General features: G+C 52.4%; 1 protein-coding gene across 1 annotated transcript in view; it reads right to left on the reverse strand.

The window, feature by feature from the left end:
- CDK18 (cyclin dependent kinase 18) overlaps positions 1-20,559 on the reverse strand; it is a 70,708-nt gene that overhangs the window by 17,092 nt on the left and 33,057 nt on the right. Inside the window, exons 2-4 of the mRNA XM_054027234.1 lie at positions 13,323-13,478; positions 940-1,085; positions 611-736 (exon numbers count right to left, since the gene is read on the reverse strand). Coding sequence (XP_053883209.1) covers positions 611-736; positions 940-1,085; positions 13,323-13,446 — 396 coding nt within the window. The 5' untranslated portion in view covers positions 13,447-13,478. The remainder of the gene's footprint in view (positions 1-610; positions 737-939; positions 1,086-13,322; positions 13,479-20,559) is intronic.

Here is a 20,559-nt window from a genome sequence, read left to right on the forward strand (position 1 = left end):
GCTGATGCTGTGCTAAACAGAAAGTGAAACTCTGAAATTAGTACGAAGACTAATTCATTATTTATCGGCGTTCGTATTTTAACTAGGAGCGGCGGCCGCCAGCAGGTGCTTCTTAAACGTCAAGTGGTTTTCAGTCCCCATCCTTTCAAAGAATCAAACCTTAGTGTGGGCACGTGGGAGTGTCTGAATGTGAGGGGCAGGTGTGGGGAGTTACACGGCTGGGTGCGGGCACATGTGCAGCAGGGGATTTGCACCCGTAGCAGTATGCACGCAGACAGGTGGGGATTTGCACTGCACATGGACATGGGATTTGCACACATAGGTGCGAGCATGTGCATGGTGAGGATTTACGCAAGTGTAGGCACGAGTGTGAGATGGTTTACACTCGTAGTTGTGTGCAATAGCGATTTACTTGCATCAGTGTGTACATGTGGGCAGGCGGAGATGTGCATGTGTGGGAACGTGGGTGGATGGGCATTCACATGGGAATTTGCACACGTGAATGCATGGGGATTTAAACACACAGCTGTGAGCAGTGGCATATGTGCATAGTGTCATGAGCCTGACACAATTCCCCCTAGACCCAGACCCCCTGAGCTGTGTGACTCACGAGGGAAGCCCGTCGAGACATCCTGCTGAAGGTCTTGGGGAACTCTGGATTGTCCATCTGCAGCTTCTGCAGGAACTCCGGGGGCAGACGGATGTCCACAGGCAGGGAGAGCCGCTTGCTGACATCCTGCAGACAGGGCCAGCACAGAGTTAGTGTCTAAAGCACCCGACATAGCTGAGAACCTTAAACAGGCATTCAGGGAGCAGTGCCTGACAGCCTACATACTCCCCATGCCCCCCACCCCACGTCCTAGACAATTGCCTCCCATCTATGAGAACCACAGGAGCTCCTCCTCCATGCACCTCCTCCTCACCCCGCTCAGTACTTGCCTCCATGGAGAAGCGGCGCTGGTTGTTCCTTCGGTAGCGCACAGTTGTCGGGGACTGGCGTTCCACCTCCGAGGGGGAAATGGAGGTTGGCTCTGCCCGGAAACCCCTGCCCAGGTGGCCCAGCTGCAGGTGCCCTTGTGCCAGGTCTGATGAGAGAGGAAGCAGAGACTGAGTGGATAGACTGGCCACTATTAATCAATGCATGGGACAATCACATACCACGGTTGAGTCTGAGAACAGGATGGGGAGCAAGGGGGCTCCTTGACACTGATCCCTGCCCTAACACCGAACCAATCTGTGGCCTTCGGCAAGTCCCTTCACCTCTCTGCAGCTCAGGTTTCCCTTCCAGCGCTGCTTCGCCCCCGGGGGAGCTTGCAGGAGCTCATGTGTGTTTGCAAAGTGAATATCAGTGCTAAGGATTTTCTACTACCTATAGCACTTCTGCTATTATGACTGAGGTGGTGCCTAGGGGCCCCAGGCAGGGAGCTGGGCTCCACTGTGCTAGGCACTGTATACACATGGATTGAAAAGACTGCTCCCTGCTTGCAGTCTCAGGGGCAGGCTGTGATAGCCTTTCACTACTAATTGCTAGTGCTTTACTCCCATTGTACAGATGAGGAGAACTGAGGCCCTGGGAGATGAAGTGACTTGTCCGAGGTCCTGCAGCAGCAGGCCACTGGCAGAGCTGGGAATAGAACTGTGGTCTCCTGAGTCCCAGTCCAGTGCTTTATGCTGTAGGCAACACTACTTAGCACCCTACATGGGGCACCACCTGCTTCAATGGGGCCTACTCTTCACCACGAGCAAGGCGCTCTCTCTCCGGCACTGAGTAGCTTCAGCTCATGTCACAAACAGTATCACCATCATTATTCACTCCCAGGGACCTGAACGATTCTGAGCAAAGGGTCTATGGGATTAAAGGAGGGCAGACAGAGCGCCCTTTACTGCACCCTAAAACCAGCAGACTCCAGAGGAAGGTACAAGCTCCCCTGCCCCAGCCCGTTACATCTGAGCAGATTACGTAGTCCTGGGAAATGGTCCTAAAACGCAACAGCTCTTTTGAAGGCTGAAGAGATTCCGAATAATAACTCTTCTCTTGGGATTACAAGTCTGAAGCATCATCAAGTCTCAGGCGCCATGAAAGGAGCAGGAAATCAGAACAAAATAAGCCACAAAGCTCCCTCAGGACTCCAGTTTTAGGCTTGCACTTAATTCCTCCTCGGTCTGTAATTAACGTCTGGTTGCTAGGAAGCTCTGGAGCGCAGGGACCCAGACCCTGTCTCAGTAAAACGTTTAACGAGTTCAACACAGGTCACCCGAATCCCTATGAGATGGATTCTCCAAATTCGCAGGGGCATTATTTCCAAGCGAGCCATTCAAAACAAGGCCTCTGCTAATTAGATGTTTCTGAATGAAGTTTGGCTATTTAAAGAGGAGTCAAACCCTCCTGTGAGGATTAGTGGAAGAAATTTGACTCCCTTACAAAAGACTTTCAGCAGACACATGACAATGTCTTCGGGCCCCTCCATGGTGACTGCATGGATACAACACAAGGCGACTGCCTTTGGCACAGACAGCCTTTCACACAAGCCAGTCAGAGATACAGAACTCAGTCGCCGAGGAAACTAAGAGAGGGAGAAGAGAGGGCAAGAAAGGTCTGCACATTAGGTGACAGAGAGTTGATGGGACAGATACCAGGGGTTCTGTTCCCTGCTCTGCCCTTGACCTGCTGTGTGACCAGTTCCCTCTCTGGGCCTCTGCATCCCCTCTAGCTTTGTCTATTTGGAGTTTACTGTCTTTGGGGCAGCGGCTGTCTCTCACTACGTGCATGTACAGCCCCTAGCACAATGGGTCCCTGACCTCAGTTCGGGTCCCTAGATGCTACTGTCATACAATTAACAACAGTAACTTCTCACCAGCGTGAGTAATGGGTGCACAAGCCAGCCCCAGCCACAGGGACTGTCACATTTAGCAAGAAAGAGCTGCAAGTAAGCTTGGCATTTTAACAGATCAAGAGGAACGAAGAGGCCAGAAATGGAGGAACTGCTGTTCAGGCTTAAATGCCTGCTTCACAGACACAGCTTCCTTTCTGACCCGGTTCTTGAACTCCTCCAGCAGCCGTGCAGCCCAGCCCAGGCTCTCTAGCAATTTAAGGAAATTTCAGCCCAGGAAAATATTACAGCGACAGCCTGTGAAATACACCCATGCCCCTCCTGGCTGGTAAAAGCTAGTGAAGAACAACTGTGCCCACTACTAATGCAAACAGTCAGGGTCTCCTTCAGAGACACAAACCTCCCAAACCTCGAGAAAAATGCCATAGTTGGCCCAATCCTCAAGAAGCCATCACATGACCCCGAAGTTCTCTCCAACTACTGTCCCATCGCCCACCTCCCATTCCTACGCAAAATAGTAATCATCAAACTCCAACAGCATGCAACGTCAGCCACGAACCTAGATGTCTCCCCGTCAGGGGCCAGAGCACAGCAGAGACAGTTCTGGTGGCACTAGAAGACAACCTTCTTGTGGTCATGGACCTCTCCGCAACCTTTCACACAGTGGAACACAACATACTGCTAACCTGTCTATGTGACATGGCAGGAACAGTGGCGCCAACTGTTCTTGGGCAGCATAACTCAGAGAGTGGTGACAGGTGACTGCTGCCACCAGGGACTTCACTACTGCTACTGATTTTACCTGGCAGGCGCCCAGATACTACAGGGATGGACAGCAGCATAAAACCAATTAAACAGATCCATCAATCAACCTCCTTGACAACATTTCCCTGGGCCCAGATGTGCTGCCTTGGCCACTATTACAGCCTTTGTGGATGGGGCTTAGTTACATCACTCTGGAATAGGCTCAAGGGTTGGTTTCAACAATAGTTGTAATAAATAAATAAATAAATAAAAATGACCGCGTCCCAAGCTCACCCTGCTTTCTTGGGGGTTTCCTTTATTCTTAAGAACAAAGCACATCCCTCAGCCTAAGCTTCCTCCTGAGTTTAGCCCTTCCTTTGTTTTTTTTTCCCTGCAGGGCCTCTGTCCCTTCCCTAGTTCTCTCTGCTTTATGAGAGAGACACTCCAAGATTTTTGTATTCCTCAGCTGAAGCTAGTAGGACCCACCGGGTCTGGCTGCTAGTGTGAATCAGCAGAAGAGCTCTGCGTTTCTATGCAGGGATCTACCGCCCTCCGACAGTTATCCTTAAGAGCCATTTGTGAATTTCACACCAGGGTTCAGATTCCAAACACCCTCATGTTGAGATCTGGGGTTTCGGCCTGGGCTCACCATTAATACTGATTATTATTACACTGCAATTTACCCTCTGCACAGGATAAATTGTTGATGCTACAAACACCAGGGTCAGTGCTATGGGGGGAGGGATGAAGGGACATGTCCCCTAAGAGCACAGAGCACCACAACATTAGGAAAATGCCATACATCAAGAACAGGCACTGGCAAGCTGCTCCCTTCCCTGGGAGCTCCACTGGTTGTTTGCAGCATGAGTCAGGGAGACATCTCATGAACTGCCATGGTGTATCAGCCACAAGATCCCTCCCCTGTCAGCCTGGGGAACTAGGAGTGTCCGGAAAGTGTCCTGCCATACAAAGATGCCCTAACTCCCCTTAATATCTTCTTGCTGCTGTCACTGCTATTGGGGGCCGCATGTCACCACAGAGGCCCTCTAGCATGGTGCCAAGTGGAACTGAATCACAAATGTTTCTGCAGGGGCCAGGGTTCCACTGAACGGCTCCCTGTGTCTCCACAGGCTGAAGGCAGCTAGCTGCTCCAGGCTGAGAGCCCTTTGCAGGGAGAGTGTCTTGTCAACAGAGGTCGTTGGAAAGCATTTGCCTGGCAAGCATTTTGTAATGCAGATGGAACAGGTCCACAACCACTATGCTGCTGCAGCGTAAGGAGAGTGAGGGCTTTCTCTCTCTCCCTTGTGCTGCATGGCAGGGAAGCTTTACCTGCCAAGGAGGTCTCTGTACCAAGGGATGTGTTTGGAGTCTACATTGAGACTGAATGCCTTGCTAAAAGAGATGCCCTACTTCAACCACAAGTTACTGGTCTAGACACAGGAATTACCAGGTAAAATTCTCTGGTCTGTATTATGCAGGAGGTCAGGCTAGATAATCAAAACAGTCCCTTCTGGCCTTAACATGTAGCAATCTGCAGTTCACAGATACAGAGTTGGGCCCAAACCCAATGGGGCTTTTCCCAAACCCCCTTCCTGATCTGAACATGTGGCTTGCTCCTAGCACTAGAATGGGCCAAACTAGCACTCCAGATCCAAACGACCCAACATTAGAAGTTAGGCTCTAGATCCAGGTTTCGATTCTGACCATGGCCAAAGTTTGAAGGAACAGGGGGGAGTTCAGATCTGGGGTTCTAGTTTCGGACCCTCTATATTAACCCTACTAACTGCTGAATCCACAGGGGATGTAACACTCAAAGTAACAGTGTCCACTCATACATAATAACTCAGCAGGAGAAGGCTAAATGTCAGCAGGGGAGTTTCTGACCAAAATACACTCGGCTCAGTCGCCCAGGGCACGACCCTCAGCCATCCTCCTGCTGAGACGCCACTTCCATTAGCCGAGAGCTGCACAGAAACAGCCCTCTGCTATTGCTAACGTGGATTTCACTGCATTGACTTCAATCTACTTGGACAGCTGTGGGTGAGTTCACTGCTGGGGATCAGCAAGAGAGCTACATTCGCAGGGCACTGATCAGAGCGGGGGACAGCCAAGGCTGGCTTCACTAGCCCATCTCCTGGATGAGATGCAGCAGATGAACGACCCGAAGAGAGGATGGCTAGGGGAAAATGTGGTTCCCTGACATTGCCACTGGTGTAATAAGGATGCCCAAAGGTTCAAGGGATGCTTGGCTCTTGTATGGCCTCTATCTATGGGAAGGATTCCTGATCAGAACCCACCATGAGGTGTGGAAGCACCTGAAGCGGTGCTGGTTTGCATAAGTATACTCAGGGGGATGAAGGTACTAAGAGACCCTTCCTCCCAAGCCCACCCAGAGGGACTTGGTTTCCATCCCACACCCGAGTCCTTGCAAGTGAGGGGGCCTGTCCCAGAAGGAAGCAGCCAGATCATTGTTGCATTCAGAATGTAGGGCCAGGATGCTGCCTTAACCCAGCTGTGTTGTAGGATCTGCACGAACGCATGCCTGGGTAAGCGGGCACCTGGCCACAGAGACACCACAGGTCATCAGCCGGGCTCGGGCCTGGGCTCTGAACACCTGGGCCCTACTGTTTCAGCTAAAAGAGAACTCCTGCTTCGGTCAGCAAACGGCAGATCACATTTGTCAGGGTCTGTCTATGCTGCAGTAAAACACCCGTGGCTGGCCTGTGTCAGCTGATGCAGCGTAGACGTTTGGGCTCGGGTTTAAGCCCAGAGCTCAGGCTCCAGCCCGACCACGTACACTGCAGTGCACGAGTCAGCTGACATGGGCCAGCCCTGGGTGCTTTTCTGCAAAGTAGACATACATTTAGAGTCCCTGGGGCAGCCACCGGGGCAGGGATATTAAACATATCGGACCTGACCAGTGCAATGTATTTATGTGGCCTGGGTGACATATTCAGGTTCTCCAGGATCAGGGTAAGTTTCTATCCCCCATGGTTGAGAATAAAACAGTCCAAATGAGAAGCAAGTGTAACGTGACACACTGAAGTCCGCCTGTGTCTGCAGACACCTGATACAATAGCTCTCTGGCGCATGAGCCGCCCAGATCCCCATTGATTTCACTAGAGCGGCAACTCTAAAGCTCACTACAATGTCAACAGGAACTATTCCCTGGCTGGTCATTCAGCAGAAGGAATGAGAAAGCAGGTGGGAGGGTGGGAAACTCCTGGAGAGGTGTGAATTACAGCAGGGAAGAATATGGAAAAGGAATAGCGGAGAAGACTCATAGAGACAGGGGAAGAGGGAGAGAAAGAGAGAAAAGAGGATGGGGAAGGAAGAGAGCAGATTGCAGGAGCATTGGCCTAAAAGGGAGCAGATTTTCTCATGGGGAGGGGCTGCATGTGACAGCAAAGGACAGCATCCTTTAAAATGCAGTTACTTCATAAAGGCTGCATTCCCCCCTTGCTCTCTGTGCAAACCTCCCACTGACATCAGCGAGGGATCTGCCATGGATTGAGCCGAGTGTGAAGTCCTGGCTCTGAATCTCAGCCTGCAGACCCCGCAATGAAGGATGGAATCTGGCCCTCTCCAAATGCCCCTGTGCTAGTCAAAGCGGGTCACATGCACGCAGCCACTCCCTAGCACCTCCACCCTGAGGTGCATGCGTGGCGTGGGAGCGAATTGCAGGCAGAGGGAAAGGGGATGCTCCAGCAGGAGGCAGCATTTGCCTGCTGGGCATTTGCGTGCTCGCCGCCCTGCCTGGGTGTTGGTTGGAGATGATGTCAGGCTCTGGGTGAGCAAACGCCATGGCCTGTTTGATTCCGCTCTGCTTTTCATGTGGATTACAGCAGGCCCCGACATCCGGAGAATAATGAGGCTGCCTAGGATATCAAAGCAAGTTAAAGCGAGGCGGCAGACACTGCAGCTGCCTTAGACGAGTCTCTCTCTCTCTCTCTCTCTCTTTTTATAAATACATTTAAACACCGCCTCTGCCAAAACAAGCTTTGATCTCCCAGGGAAAGGGGCCAAAACCCTCTACTGCTTGCTTGAGTTACAACTTTTAATTACCTCGCTAAGTGTGAACTCTCCTCTTAAATCTCCATTAAACTTGCAAGGCTGAGCCCCACTCAGAGCTTGGATCATTCGGCCTCTTTCCACCCTCAATACATTGTTCCTTGGGAGGCGAGGCAAAGCAAAGACCTGGTTTGCCTCTGATGAATGCCACTGCAAATCAGGAGCGACTCTGGATTTGCAACCAGAATGACGAGGCTCTCGGCCATGCGGGTAGCTGCGCTGCGCTAACCACGATTGTGTGGCGTGATTTGTGCCCAGTAAAAACCCGGGCCTGATTCCGTCCTGCGTTATACCTTGTGTTTCCATTTACAATGCAATGTGGGGTAAAGCCTGCTAGTCTGTTACACTCATTTTGCACTGGGGTACCTGACTACATCAGGTGCAGGACAATGGGGAATCAGGCCCCCCAGTGCAGGTGGGGCCAGGGACTGAAGTCCAGCCCAGGTGCTGCAGGAGCTATCTGGATTCATTTCCCATCATATACCCCTGCCCCAGGGAAGAGAAGGCTGTCCAGCAGGGTAATCTCCCTACACGCCAGCCAGCACCCAAGAAGAGAAGAGGGGGCAAGAGGTTTTCACAACACCATGTTGTGATGTTGCATCAGACTGGGGGAAAAATAGGTGGTGATACTCTTTCAGCTCCTCCCAGAATCCAACTTCCGCACACCAGGAACACCTGAACGAAATGCTACTCACAGCAGACTGCACTGAACTCTCAGTACGATCATCCCACTCTTTCCTTGCACAAAATGAAATAGTTACCAAGGCTGGCAGCCACCATTAGGCTTCAGAATTAACATCCCATTGAGGTGAACAGGACCAGTTCAAACCATTGTTGAGAATAGCCTACTTGAATTGAATTGTCTCGTTAGCACTGATCCCCCCGCACTTGGTAAGGCAACTCCCATCTTTTCATGTACTGTGTATATATACCTGCTACTGTATTTTCCATTCCTTTCATCTGATGAAGTGGGTTTTAGCCCACGAACGCTTATGCCCAAATAAATGTGTTAGTCTCTAAGGTGCCACAAGGACTCCTCGTTGTTTTTACTCCAAGCTATTGTTTCAGGCTATCTGCAGACCCACTCAGACATCACCTTAGGGTGACCAGATGTCCCGATTTTATAGGGACATTCCTGATATTTGGGGCTTTGTTTTATATGGGCTCCTATTACCTCCCACACCTTGACCCAATTTTTCACACTTGCTATCTGGTCACCCTACATCACCTTCTCAGCCTACCCTCCATCCACCATTTGAAGATTATCTTCAGAACCATAAGGGCTACAGACTATGTTTTTTTAATTGAAGGCTTAGATTCTGGAGCACAAGTTGGCAGTGACCAGGACCAGGAACTGGCTCACCAATCCAACTCCTGCTTATATCAATATGAGAGGGCATTGCAATATGACGATGCAATGAATGGACGCTGGTGGCTTTGTACATCACTGTGACTTCCCTGGATGGCGAAGCAGGTCTCCAGACATTAAATTCTGGCATCCACCGATGCACAGCAGCCTAAATATCATGGTACACTAGAAGTACGTAGCTCGGCCGTGAAACATTTGCTAGCCATCAGGGTTGAAGAGTGAACAGATCCTCATTCCAGCTTTCCTCCTATGTGACTGCAATTGAGAGGTATTTGCAGAGTGGCAGGGAGTGTCCCCAGGGAGTGGAGGCAAATGGTGGCAGTCACCATTTAAATGAAATTTTCCAGCTCTTACCCATCCTGCTGCCAGCACAGACACAGCCGGGCTGGGCAAGGAAGCACAGGCAGAGGCTGCAATCTGGGAAGTTTGATCCTGAAACAAAGCATGTCAAACAAAATCCCACTGGGGGATTCACTCCCAAGGGTAAGTAGCTGGAGAGGGAGAGAGCTCACGTAGCCAGAGCATGGGTGTTTTTAACCTCCCTAGGGCCAGGTTTCCCAAAGAGCTCAGGGCCAGACTTCCCAGTACTTAGCACCCACAGTGGGGGCTGGATTTTCCAAACAATTGGGCGCTCATTTAGACCCCTAAATCCAGGGCAGATTGCCAAGTACTCAGCACTCCCACCACTTTCCTTATGATGCTGGATTTTCACTAGAGCTCAGCATCTAACTCGCAGCCAGCGTGCTGAGTCCTTTTAAAAATCAGGCCCAAGTCGCCTAACCTTGCTCAGGGCTGGTCCAGACAATAGGGAGGCAAAGCTGTTAGCAGCCTGTCTACACTAGTGCTCCCACTGCTGCAGCAGTGGGGGATCCACCTGTAAGCCCTAGTCCCCTGCGGGCTGCAATACGTGGGTCGCTCTTCGGTTGTTGAGTTAGTGGGCAGGTGCCAGGTGGTGGTCTGCTATAAAGGAGGTCAGAGCAGATGATCTTGTGGTCTCTTCTGGCTTTAAACTCTCTGGATATGTCTACACTGCAATACAAGACCTGGGGCGCCGAGTCTCAGAGCTTGGGTCAATTGATAAGTGATACGGCTCATAATAAAGGAAAACGCCAGTGTCGAGATGGTAATATCCCCCCTTTAGGCTGCAGCATGCCTTGGTTAAGGGACAGGTTATTGGCCCCCCGCCACCCCTACAGAATTTGCAATTCTACCTCTGCCTCTGAGTCTAATCAGTTCCAATAACCTGCTGTCAGCAGCGGCCGAGGCTGGGGAAAATAATTAAATAATTCCCCCGGCCAACTCCGCAGTGTGATGAAAGGAAAATGATTTCCTGATCCCTGCAATGATTAGCTCTCTCCATGGCGCATGAAATTTGATTCCCTGCACGTGTTATCCTTGGACACATGTTCACCTGAGGAGATGCCAACAAGCCCTGTTTTCAAGCCTGCCACGCAGAACGGGCAGAGAGAGCCCAGGAGACTCGTTCAGAAACGTGAGCAGTAGGAATATTTAAACTGCACCATACGCGACAGTATCGAAAGGACACATCCGGTAATGGTTGGGCCTGGCCCGCACAGGGGGAAGCTTGGGGGAGTGGCTGAAGCCCAAGACCCAACATCAGGATTTCGGGGTTCTGGTCCCAACTCTGCCACTGACTGGCTGCGTGACTGTAGGCAAGTCCCTGCTCCGTCCTGTGCTGCAATTTCTCCATCTGTAGAATCGGGGTAATGAGAACGACCTCACCGAAGGCTTAGCGCATCCAGGGTTGTAAAACAGGGTCAGACCGAGGCCTTTGCCAATGGTGCAGTTGCATGCAGCCAGTTCTATTAGCGCCCACGAGCTTCCCAGTCTCCCCCGAGAGAGATGAACTTGGGGAATGAACCCGGCTCGATTCCCTTCCAGAAAAAAGCAAACCAATCCCTTTCCTGCTGAACCCCAACCTGCAGTAACCATGGCCCCCTCCCTGATCCAAAGACCGTTGAAATCTGTAGGAAGATGCCCTCTGCCATCAGTGGGCTGTGGATCAAGCCCACACAGTGCTAGACAGGTTGGTGCATCTGTACGCGGCATTCCCCTGCTGAGCCTGCCCCTGCCAATGCCGGATGGCGCAATACTGTGGGCAGGGAGCTCCCAGCGGCAAGGGGTTTATTAAATGCCATCCGCAGAGGGCTGAAGAGACACGTCGGACAAATGCGGCTGTCAGGCTTCTTAATAAATAACATCCGCAGCTTTCAGGGGAAGGAGATTAAGGGCAGCGCAGAGGTGACTTCACAGGCTTGTTTACAATCTGTGAGAAACTTAATCAAGAGATCTCGGGCCAGAAGGAGCGGGCTGTATGGGAGCGAGGGAATGACGCCGATGGAATGACGCAGAACTGGGGACAGTGGAGATGGGCACCATGTCTGGGCTGTACCGCATGGGAAGGGCACAGGCTGCAAGATGAGGAATTTACCACATACTATGGGGAGCAAACTGTAGCCAGGTTCTTCTGCCTCCAACAGGGGGAAGGAAATACAGACATGGCCTGGTACTGGGGGCTTCTGTTTCTTAGAAAGGCAGAAACATATCCCTGGGCCTGGTACTAGGTTCTCCTGCCACACAGGTGGTAGAGACACAGCCCTGGGCCTGGTACTAGGTTCTCCTGCCACACAGGGGGTAGAGACACAGCCCTGGGCCTGGTACTAGGTTCTCCTGCTACACAGGGGGTAGAGACACAGCCCTGGGCCTGGTACTAGGTTCTCCTGCCACATAGGGAGTAGAGACACACCCTGGGCCTGGTACTAGGTTCTCCTGCCACATAGGGGGTAGAGACACAGCCCTGGGCCTGGTACTAGGTTCTCCTGCCACACAGGTGGTAGAGATACAGCCCTGGGCCTGGTACTAGGTTCTCCTGCCACACAGGGGGTAGAGACACAGTCCTGGGCCTGGTACTAGGTTCTCCTGCCACACAGGGAGTAGAGACACACCCTGGGCCTGGTATTAGGTTCTCCTGCCACACAGGGGGTAGAGACACACCCCTGGGCCTGGTTCAGGGATTCCCAAGAAAGTGACAGACTCATGGCCGATAAAAGGGAGACAATTGAGTACTCAGCTCTGCCCTCGCTCCTGTTCCATTCGGGTCACCCGGGTAGAGGTACTGACCAGCAGGGGTGGGCAGAACAAGTGGGCTGCTGCAGACCTTGGTTTGAAAAGTGAAGGGGAGGAGGCCAGGCACAAGCAGGACTCATTAAAGTGAGAGAACGGGGAAGCCGCCTTGTTATATGACAGAGCCTGGGTTTGATGCACGCCGATAACGAGCCAAGGGCCAGAGAGCCCAGGGCTGATGTCCCCTGAGAAAGGCGCTGCCAGCTGCTGCTGTCAGCACCCAGCACTTCGTTAGTCTCGCACCGTTTCATCCCGGTAGCTTCCATGCCTGTAATTAAAGGCTCGTTTCTAATTATAGCCCCAGCTTGCCAGGGTGGGGGGAGCACACAGGCACAGTGGCTGCTTCTGAGCATCAAGCGTGGCTGCTTGCTAAGGGGGGTGCAGTGCCGGCAGCTTGACGTAATCTGTTAGCCGCGGCGGGCACTGCAGAGGGGCAGGGAGCTGGGACAAGGAGGAAAGAAAACCATCTCTAGTACGGGCTGCGGGGTCTCTTCTACACTTAGCTTAGAGAGCAGATGGCTGGATGGAGGAGCCAGGTGATTACATTAGGGTCTCAGACTTGATTTTTTGTTTTGTTTTAAAATATGTTTCTAGCTGTTGTGGTTGCAGAGAAAGGCGTAAATGTGACCGGAGTGAAACAAGGGAGCGGTGTGTGGCTGAGTTTGCAGAGAGCTTGAGACAATTGCTGTGGGGGGAGAACTGCCCTGCATGTGAACAAGGCCTGAGCCTGCCAGAGAGCCAATCGCTACTATTTCTGGCGGGGAGAAGGGGGCCCCATGCTTTAATGAAGCGCAGGCCTTAAGCAGAATAGCTGCTTGCTCCCCCACTTTTTGCTGTGGTCTTTAATGTGTAATGATATGTAAAAATAACAATGCTTTGTCCTTTTACAGCACTGTCTACCCACGGCGCTCCCCATAGAGGAATGAATGTTGGGGAGGTATTACCCCCGTTTCACAGATGGGGAAACTGAGGCACAGAGTGGCCAGGGACTCGCCCAAGGTTGCACACACTATTTGTGCTGCTTTTCTGGGCCCATTTGAGACAGTTAAAGGTCAAGTGGAAAGAAATCCTGACCCTGCACCAACTAACTGTGCCTGGAGGGGATTCTGACCAAGCCTGGACCGGTTTCCCCGGCTGGCAGAATGAACCTGCCGGCCTCTCACCTTCATTCTTCCTGTTGTTGAGCTGGTTGAACTGCTCCGTGAACTCGGCCAGCGACTCCTCGATGGTCTCCGTCCGGGGAACGGAGAGGGAAAACCGCCGCTTGAAGTTTTTCATCTTGTTCATTTTATCCTGTGATGCGGCGGGACGGCAGGGCCCTGGAAGGGGAAAGCAAGGAGAGTAGGCTGAAGGGCTTGGATTGCATGCAGGACCACCCGCTTGGGGCTGGAGCCAGACGCACAGGGCCTGATTTGCAGAGGTGTCGGGCACCTGCAGCACTGACTGACTGGACTTGAGAGTGCTTGGTGAAAATCAGGCCCGAGATACAGTCTGTGCTCCTGATGCGTTTACCAATAAGAAGCCCAATCCAGGGCTCACTGAAATCACTAGGAGCCTTTCTACTGAACTCAGCAGGCCTTGGGTCAGACCCAAACCACTGATCCTATCAATGGATCCTCGTGGACGAACCCATGTGCCCATGCACAGCCTGACTGACTTCAGTGGGACTTGGCCTGGCTGCAGGGGCCTGTCTGGACGGCTCAGATTGCAGGATCGGGGCCTAAGCGTGAATCCTCAATGCTAAGCCAAAGGAATGATTGTCTCTGCCTCCCTTCTCTCCGCTGCCTCACAGCAGTGAAGAGCAGACCCCCTCTTGTGCTCAGCATCGTCAGCTCTGCTGCAAAGCCGCTAGTGACTGAGCAGGGTAATTAGGATGGATTGCGGCACCCGTCTAATAATGTGAGACGAAGCAGCAGAATTCCATAGGGAATAACCACCGCAGGCCAGTGAAACGCTCCTGTTAAAGCTTCAGCGATGGCTCAAGTTCTACCTTTCACCCTCAACAGCTGCAGAACAGAATCAGGCCATGTCTGAAGGGTCTGGGAATAGCTGGGGGACATGACCCGAACCCAGTGGATCTGTTTTCCAGGTTTATTCCCATGGAGCTGTACATGGCGCACATTGGACAAAGCAGGCAATAGGTGCCAGAGGATATCCCATTCTCCTCCCCTCACCCCCTGGTGTGGCAGCAGCGTGCCTACCTCAGTCACACCCTGGCCCCCTTAGTAAGTGAAGGAGTCAGCTAAGGTATCGCTTGCACTATGAACACCCCTTCACTAGGGAACAGTTTGACACCTAGCAATGCTCTCCACTGTAGCCCATCATCAAACAGTTGTCAGACAGTAACAACGCTCGATTGACACCAACCTAGACCGGATTCAAACCTCTGACCTAGCGATGAAAGGCTCCAAACTCTTTCCCGCGTCTAACAAGTGCATTCAGGACCTCGCAAACCCTCCTACCATGACGTGCTCCGAAGCAGGGACTGTCAGGTGTGTGATCCCTTTGAGAGACGCACAAGCTCTGGAATAGGACCAGGTTCATTTTCATTCACAGCCTGAGGTGAATTTGAACCCAAAGCTCAAGAGGAGAAGCCTGTCCTCACTGACATCAATGGGAGTTTTACCAGTAGCTTCAATGGGGCCACAATTTTGCCCCATGTATTCTGGGGCTGCGCAGGAGCCTGCCCAGCTCCCAGTGTGTACAATTAAAGCAGCCTTGGGGTTGCTCTGTTATATGCTCACCGTGGGAAGCAAAGAATAGCCCTAGATGCAGGGCACTCCAGCCATGCTCCCCATGTGTTCTCTGTGCTGGGAGGAGGCCAGCATAGAGCCCTCAGGCCAGTGCTAAACTAGCTGGGGAGGCCCCAGTACACGGGATATTCTCAGGGCATTCCTTCCACCTGCTTCAAGGCCCCTTTACGTTGTGAGAGCAGCATTCGGGGCCTTACTGTAAGTCAGGGAACCAGGCCCCTTGTGTTTTCATTAGTTAACTGTGATCTAACAGGCCCCCGGTGCTTGCCTTTTCGTCGTTCATTGTCACATGGGCCCAGCGGCTGTGTTCTAGACACCTAAATACAGGCATATCGAAATAAATACATAGTCTCACTCTGGTCTGCAACATGCTTAGACTCCCAGTCCTAGCTGGAAAGGGCAAGGGCTATGGAGTGGGGGAGAAAAGGAAGGAAAGAAAGAAAGACTGAACGAATAAAGAGAAAGAAGATTTAACTCCCACAGAGAAGAACAGGAAAATCCTCTACGCTTCCAGGCCGCGTCTCTCCAGTTTCTATGCTCTGCCTTTGCCAAAGACACTTTCTGGGGCACCAGCGAACTCCCAAGGGAAGAGGGGACTGAGGTTCTGACTGGGAGGGGACCCCTGAGATGTAAGAGAAGAAGCGAGGCCCTGAGCGTTCACCGTTCATTTACAGTCTCTTGTCTGATTCCAATCCTTATGGACACTGAAATCCTCTTAGCCACAGATCTGATTAAAGAATAAAACCCTTAAATGAAGAAAACCCCCAAGGGACAAAGAGTGAAGTTCATTGTTTCTCTGGCTGGCTGAACGAACACATGCAGGGCATGGCTGCAGCAGTCTTAATTCCCAGTGCTTACAAGCCACTGCACTGCGCGCTGCACCTTCCGTCCCTAGCTCAGCAACGGAGACCGGGCCTGGCCTAGGAGCGGCTCACATTCTGCGCTTGGTGTTTAAAAACAGACGAGATGCCTTCTGGTTACAGTAATTGTCTGGGGTGACAGTTTTAGGAAAAGGGTAACGCTCCCGGCTCCTGAAACTGACGGGATAACAGCAGTGCCCTAAACCAAACCTCGTAAAGGGAGAGAGTCCCTGCACAGCTCTGCCAATGCCCCTTAATTCTGATCTGCAGCCCCACCCCTGCCATGTCTGTCCTGGACTCCCCACACAGCTCTGCCAAAGCGCCTCAATCCTGGACAGCCCCCAGCTATTCCAGCCCCGGGGTCCCCACCCACAGAGATCAGCCAATGCCCTTTAATCCTGACCCATAGCGCCCCCCACTATTCCAGTCCTGGGTTCCCCCCATACAGAAATCAGCTGATGCCTCTCAGTGGCAACCTGCAGCCCCCCATTCATCCAGTACCGCCACCCCTACCCCGCTCTGCCAGTCCTCATGTGCAGCCCCCCTACTCTTCCAGCCCCGAGCAGGAAAGCGATGGAGCGATGAGGTGTGCTGGCAGGAGGGGGAAGGCTGCTGCCCAGTCAATTAACCCTTTCACCATAATGACCGGACAGAATCCCACTGACCCGGAACAGCTTGCCTCCTGCCTCCTGCCTCCAGCCAGAGCTGGCTGTGCCCACTCCACCCACCCTCCCACTGCGAGAGAAGCGATTTTTTCTTTTCTTTTTTTGCACAGCAGCGGAGTAAATGTAGCAGCTGTTGCTTAACAAGAAGCCGGGAAATAATCGATGGCTCAGCAGCACCCGGCAGCTACCCCCTGCTGGCCACAAGGCACTGGCAGGCAAAGCCATTGATTGGGCTCCCTCCCTGTTGCCCAGTGGCTAGATCATGCTGACCCTCACGGGCATGTCCCCTTGCAGGGGGTGGGCCTGCAGCAGCTCTGGGACTGACTGCCTCAGCCCTGTGTCTGTCTTGCCAGCCGCCAGTCCATGGGGGGCAGGGGAGGGAAGATGCAGGGAAAGCCATGTCAAGGTCCTGCTACCTTAGAATCGCTCTCTCTATATCACACCCCCACTGCCCTAGTGGGCTGGGGGACAAGGGGCTGAAGTCAGATCCTCCATGTGCTATGTCTCTGACTGCCTTGGGCCTTGTCTCCTGGCCCTGATGCTGACTGGAGGGTGGTGGCTGTGCTGAGGGCAGTGGGGGACTGAAAGGGGAAGGATGGAATATCTTGGGCTCAGATGAGCTGCCCCTCCACCAGGCCCTTGTACCTGGCAGGGGACTGGCATTCAGGAGCACTGCATTCCTTTAAAGTCACTCATCCTGCAGCACAGAAGGAATCTTAAAGGGCATATCAGCCGCTGGCTCCCAGTTCACTGAATGCTACTTCAGGGGGTTCTGCCCCAGACCTCAATCCCCTTCAGACCTTCAAAGCGGGAAGGGGTCTGCTGTATTGCTGTCTGCTGGTAGCTCATTCCCTCCCCTGGCCGCCCCTGTGATACCAGCACAAACAAATGGTGATCACATTCCAGACTGATGGGCTCAGACACCACATCCGGGGAGTTAATGCATCGTGTCGCTGTGGCAACCAGCACACTTGGGTTGAAGCGCTTGCATCTGAAACCTTAACAGATCATCTGTCAGTAATATAAACATTCTGCACGGTCATCAGCTGCTGTCGCCCCAGCGCGCACGCATCCCAGACCCAGCCTCCTAACACTGAGGCAATCTCTCAAGTTCAGCGCCTGGGAACCCCGGGTATTAACCTGAGCTAAGGCTGCACTCAACCAGGTTTCCTGCAACCCCACTTCTCCCCACATCCCCCAGCCTGGCAAACCTCTCCATCTACAGACAAAGGGTCGATCGCGGCACGAGCACATCTAGAATCACAGCAGACAACTGGGTGGCTTGGGGGGTTGGTTACAGGGGAGGCAGGGGGCGTTCTCTTAACCCTACTATTTAATAAGCCCCAGCAGAGTGGTGACCAATATTTACTATCCTCCCATCTCACAAGCTAAGCAAGGTCTAACCTAAGCACATTAGACAGTGCCATTCATGTCATGTGCATCCATGGAGCTAAATGGATCCGATGTCTCTCACTCCAGCTGTGTGCGCTCACTCATGCTGTTAAAGCAGCACTGGGGGAAGCGACCAAGCATTTGTGCCACGTGCCCATGCTGCGCTGCAATGACTAGGGCTGTAGTTGACAGACAGCGGATGGGAGAACTCTTGGGAAAATCCAGACCTGCATCCGTGCTCGAATAGGGGGTGTTCTCTCCAAAGTAATGTTCAGCCACACCCCAGCAGGAGGAGCTGTCTTTCAATTGAGGCAGCAAGCAGGGTTCCTGACCAGGTGATGGCATGGGACTCTTTGAAAGACTATGGGTATGTTGACACTTCGAGCTGCAGGTGTAACTTCTGGCTCGTGTAAACATACTCGCGCTAGCTCTGACCAACCTAGTGTACTACAAACAGAAGTTTGAACAGCGTGAGGGCTAGCTGCCCCAAGTATGTACCTGTCCAAGATGCTAGGTACATACTTGGGTGGCTAACTCCTCCCACAGCAGCGCAGCTACTCTTCATTACCTGGATCAGAGCTAACGAGAGTATGTCTACATGAGCTGGACATTACACCTTCCATCTCCAGTGTAGACCCTAAGAGGTTCTAACCCCAATTCCAATATGGGCAATTACATTCTTCCTTCCACCCTTGCACCCACTTTGAACTAACTGCAGTTTTCTTCTTCACTTCCTGTCCTAAACGACTATGTAGCATGCTGTGAAACAGCTGCTGCATTTTGCTGCTGGGTGCTGCAGAGATGATTGCATCTCAGTAGCTAGGGCCAAATACACAGCATGTAAAGCGCTTTGGCATCCACAGTGCTATGTGAACAACAGATATCATTACTGTAGTATTACTATGCGTAATGATGTGATCAGGAAGATTACACACTAGCAGCACCAGACACTGCAATTACTTTGCTTCAAATTCTCCTGAAAGATGTCACTTGAAGCTGACAGTCCTTGCTTCATTTCGCAGAGCAGGTAAAAGCATAGTGCAAGACTCCTCCAAACTAGCCCACGAAGTCTATGGTATGTCTACACTACGGTATGTCTAAGATATGTCTACACCGCCTCCCAGCCTGCACGGACTTGTGCTAATGGAGCTAAGATCTAACTGGTTCAAGCTGGGGATCAGGCTCTCAAGCATAGGGGGTCGGGTGGGCTTCAGAGCCTGAGCCAGAACGTCCACACTGCTATCGTTAGCATGCTAGCACCAGTCTGTCTACCCAGGCTGGGAGACTTGCTCCCAGCTGCAGTGTAGACATATCCCAAGACACCTCAGCCCAACCCTGGAGAGACTGGTCAAGAGCTTCAAAAGTGACTTAGGGTATGTGTACACTGCAGTCAGAGGTGTGACTTCAGCAGGTGTGACGTGTAGACACACCCCAGCTAGCTTTGGTCTCGCTAGCTCGGATACCAACAGCAGTGAAGCCGGGGCAATATAGGAAGTGGCATGGGCTGTGGAACCCCACGCAGGACCCTGGGCATGTACTCAAGCGGATAGCCCACGCTGCTGCAGTTTCACTGCTATTGTTACTGGAGCTAGCTAGAGGAAAACTAGCTGGGGTGTGTCTACACATGCCGCAGTCGCACCTCTGATTTCAGTGTAGACAGACCCTTAGTGATTTGGGGCACCCAATGTGAGACATTTTAAAAGGGTCTGATATCAAGGGTGGACACCCAGCAATTTCTGACCCTCTTTCAACCTCTCGTTGGCAGAGCTGCTTGAAATTGTTGTTGATGAATGTGTGTCACGCTGGGGCCCAGAGGTCCCTTGAACTGCGTGCTCTATACACACAGAGGGTGCGCTGACGCTGCAATCACAGGGTGCAATTACAGCTCGAGTAGACATACCCAAGAGCTAGCTTTACTCTAGTGAGCTGGGGTACGGGAGCCAAGAAGCTGCAGCAGGCTAAACAGTGCGAGTAATTACTCAGCTTCCAGATGGGCTTGTACACCCTGCGCAGAGTGCACGCTGCCACTGTGTCGAGCTAGCTCGGATATATCTACTCACGCTTCAATGGACACCCCGTGACTGCAGTGTAGACATACCCATCGCGAGAGGCAGCCCGTGCACAGAAGAGCTTACAGTCTATAGACCAGGCAGACAAAAGGTGGGAGAAGGTGAGGATTATTATCCCCATTTCACAGCTGGAGCACTATGGCACAGAGAGATGAAGTGACTTGCCCAAGGTCACACGGGCAGTCTGTGGCAGGACAGGGAACGGACAGCTGATCTCCTGAATCCCAGTCTAGTGCCTTAACCACAAGACAGAAAGTCTCCCTTGCTCAGGAAGGATATAAGAGAGCAGATCCCAGGCTCTGAGTGGAATCTCTGTTCTGGGACTTCAACTGCATATTTGTCAAGCTTATTTGTTTTTCCCAGTGGCAGCAGGAGGAAAGCTCTCCACGCTCGTTCTGCTTCGCTGCCAGCAATGAGCCACTCTGGAATCTGGTCCCGGGCAGTGGTGACGCTGCCGTCAGTAGGGAACGAGGCTGAGGGAGGTGCAGAGGTGGCGTGGCTCGGGGAATTACGTCAAGTGCCACACAGACGCAAGGCCCAGGAACTTGTTTGATCTGGTGAAGCACGGAAGGAATGTGTATCTGCGGCAATGCTCCAGACTAGCACCGCAGCGACAGCTGGCAAAAACAAGTAGGGCCCTTTGCCATGCAGACAGGCCTGT

The sequence above is a fragment of the Malaclemys terrapin genome, chromosome 4, assembly GCF_027887155.1.
Source record: "Malaclemys terrapin pileata isolate rMalTer1 chromosome 4, rMalTer1.hap1, whole genome shotgun sequence".
NCBI lineage: Eukaryota > Metazoa > Chordata > Testudines > Emydidae > Malaclemys > Malaclemys terrapin.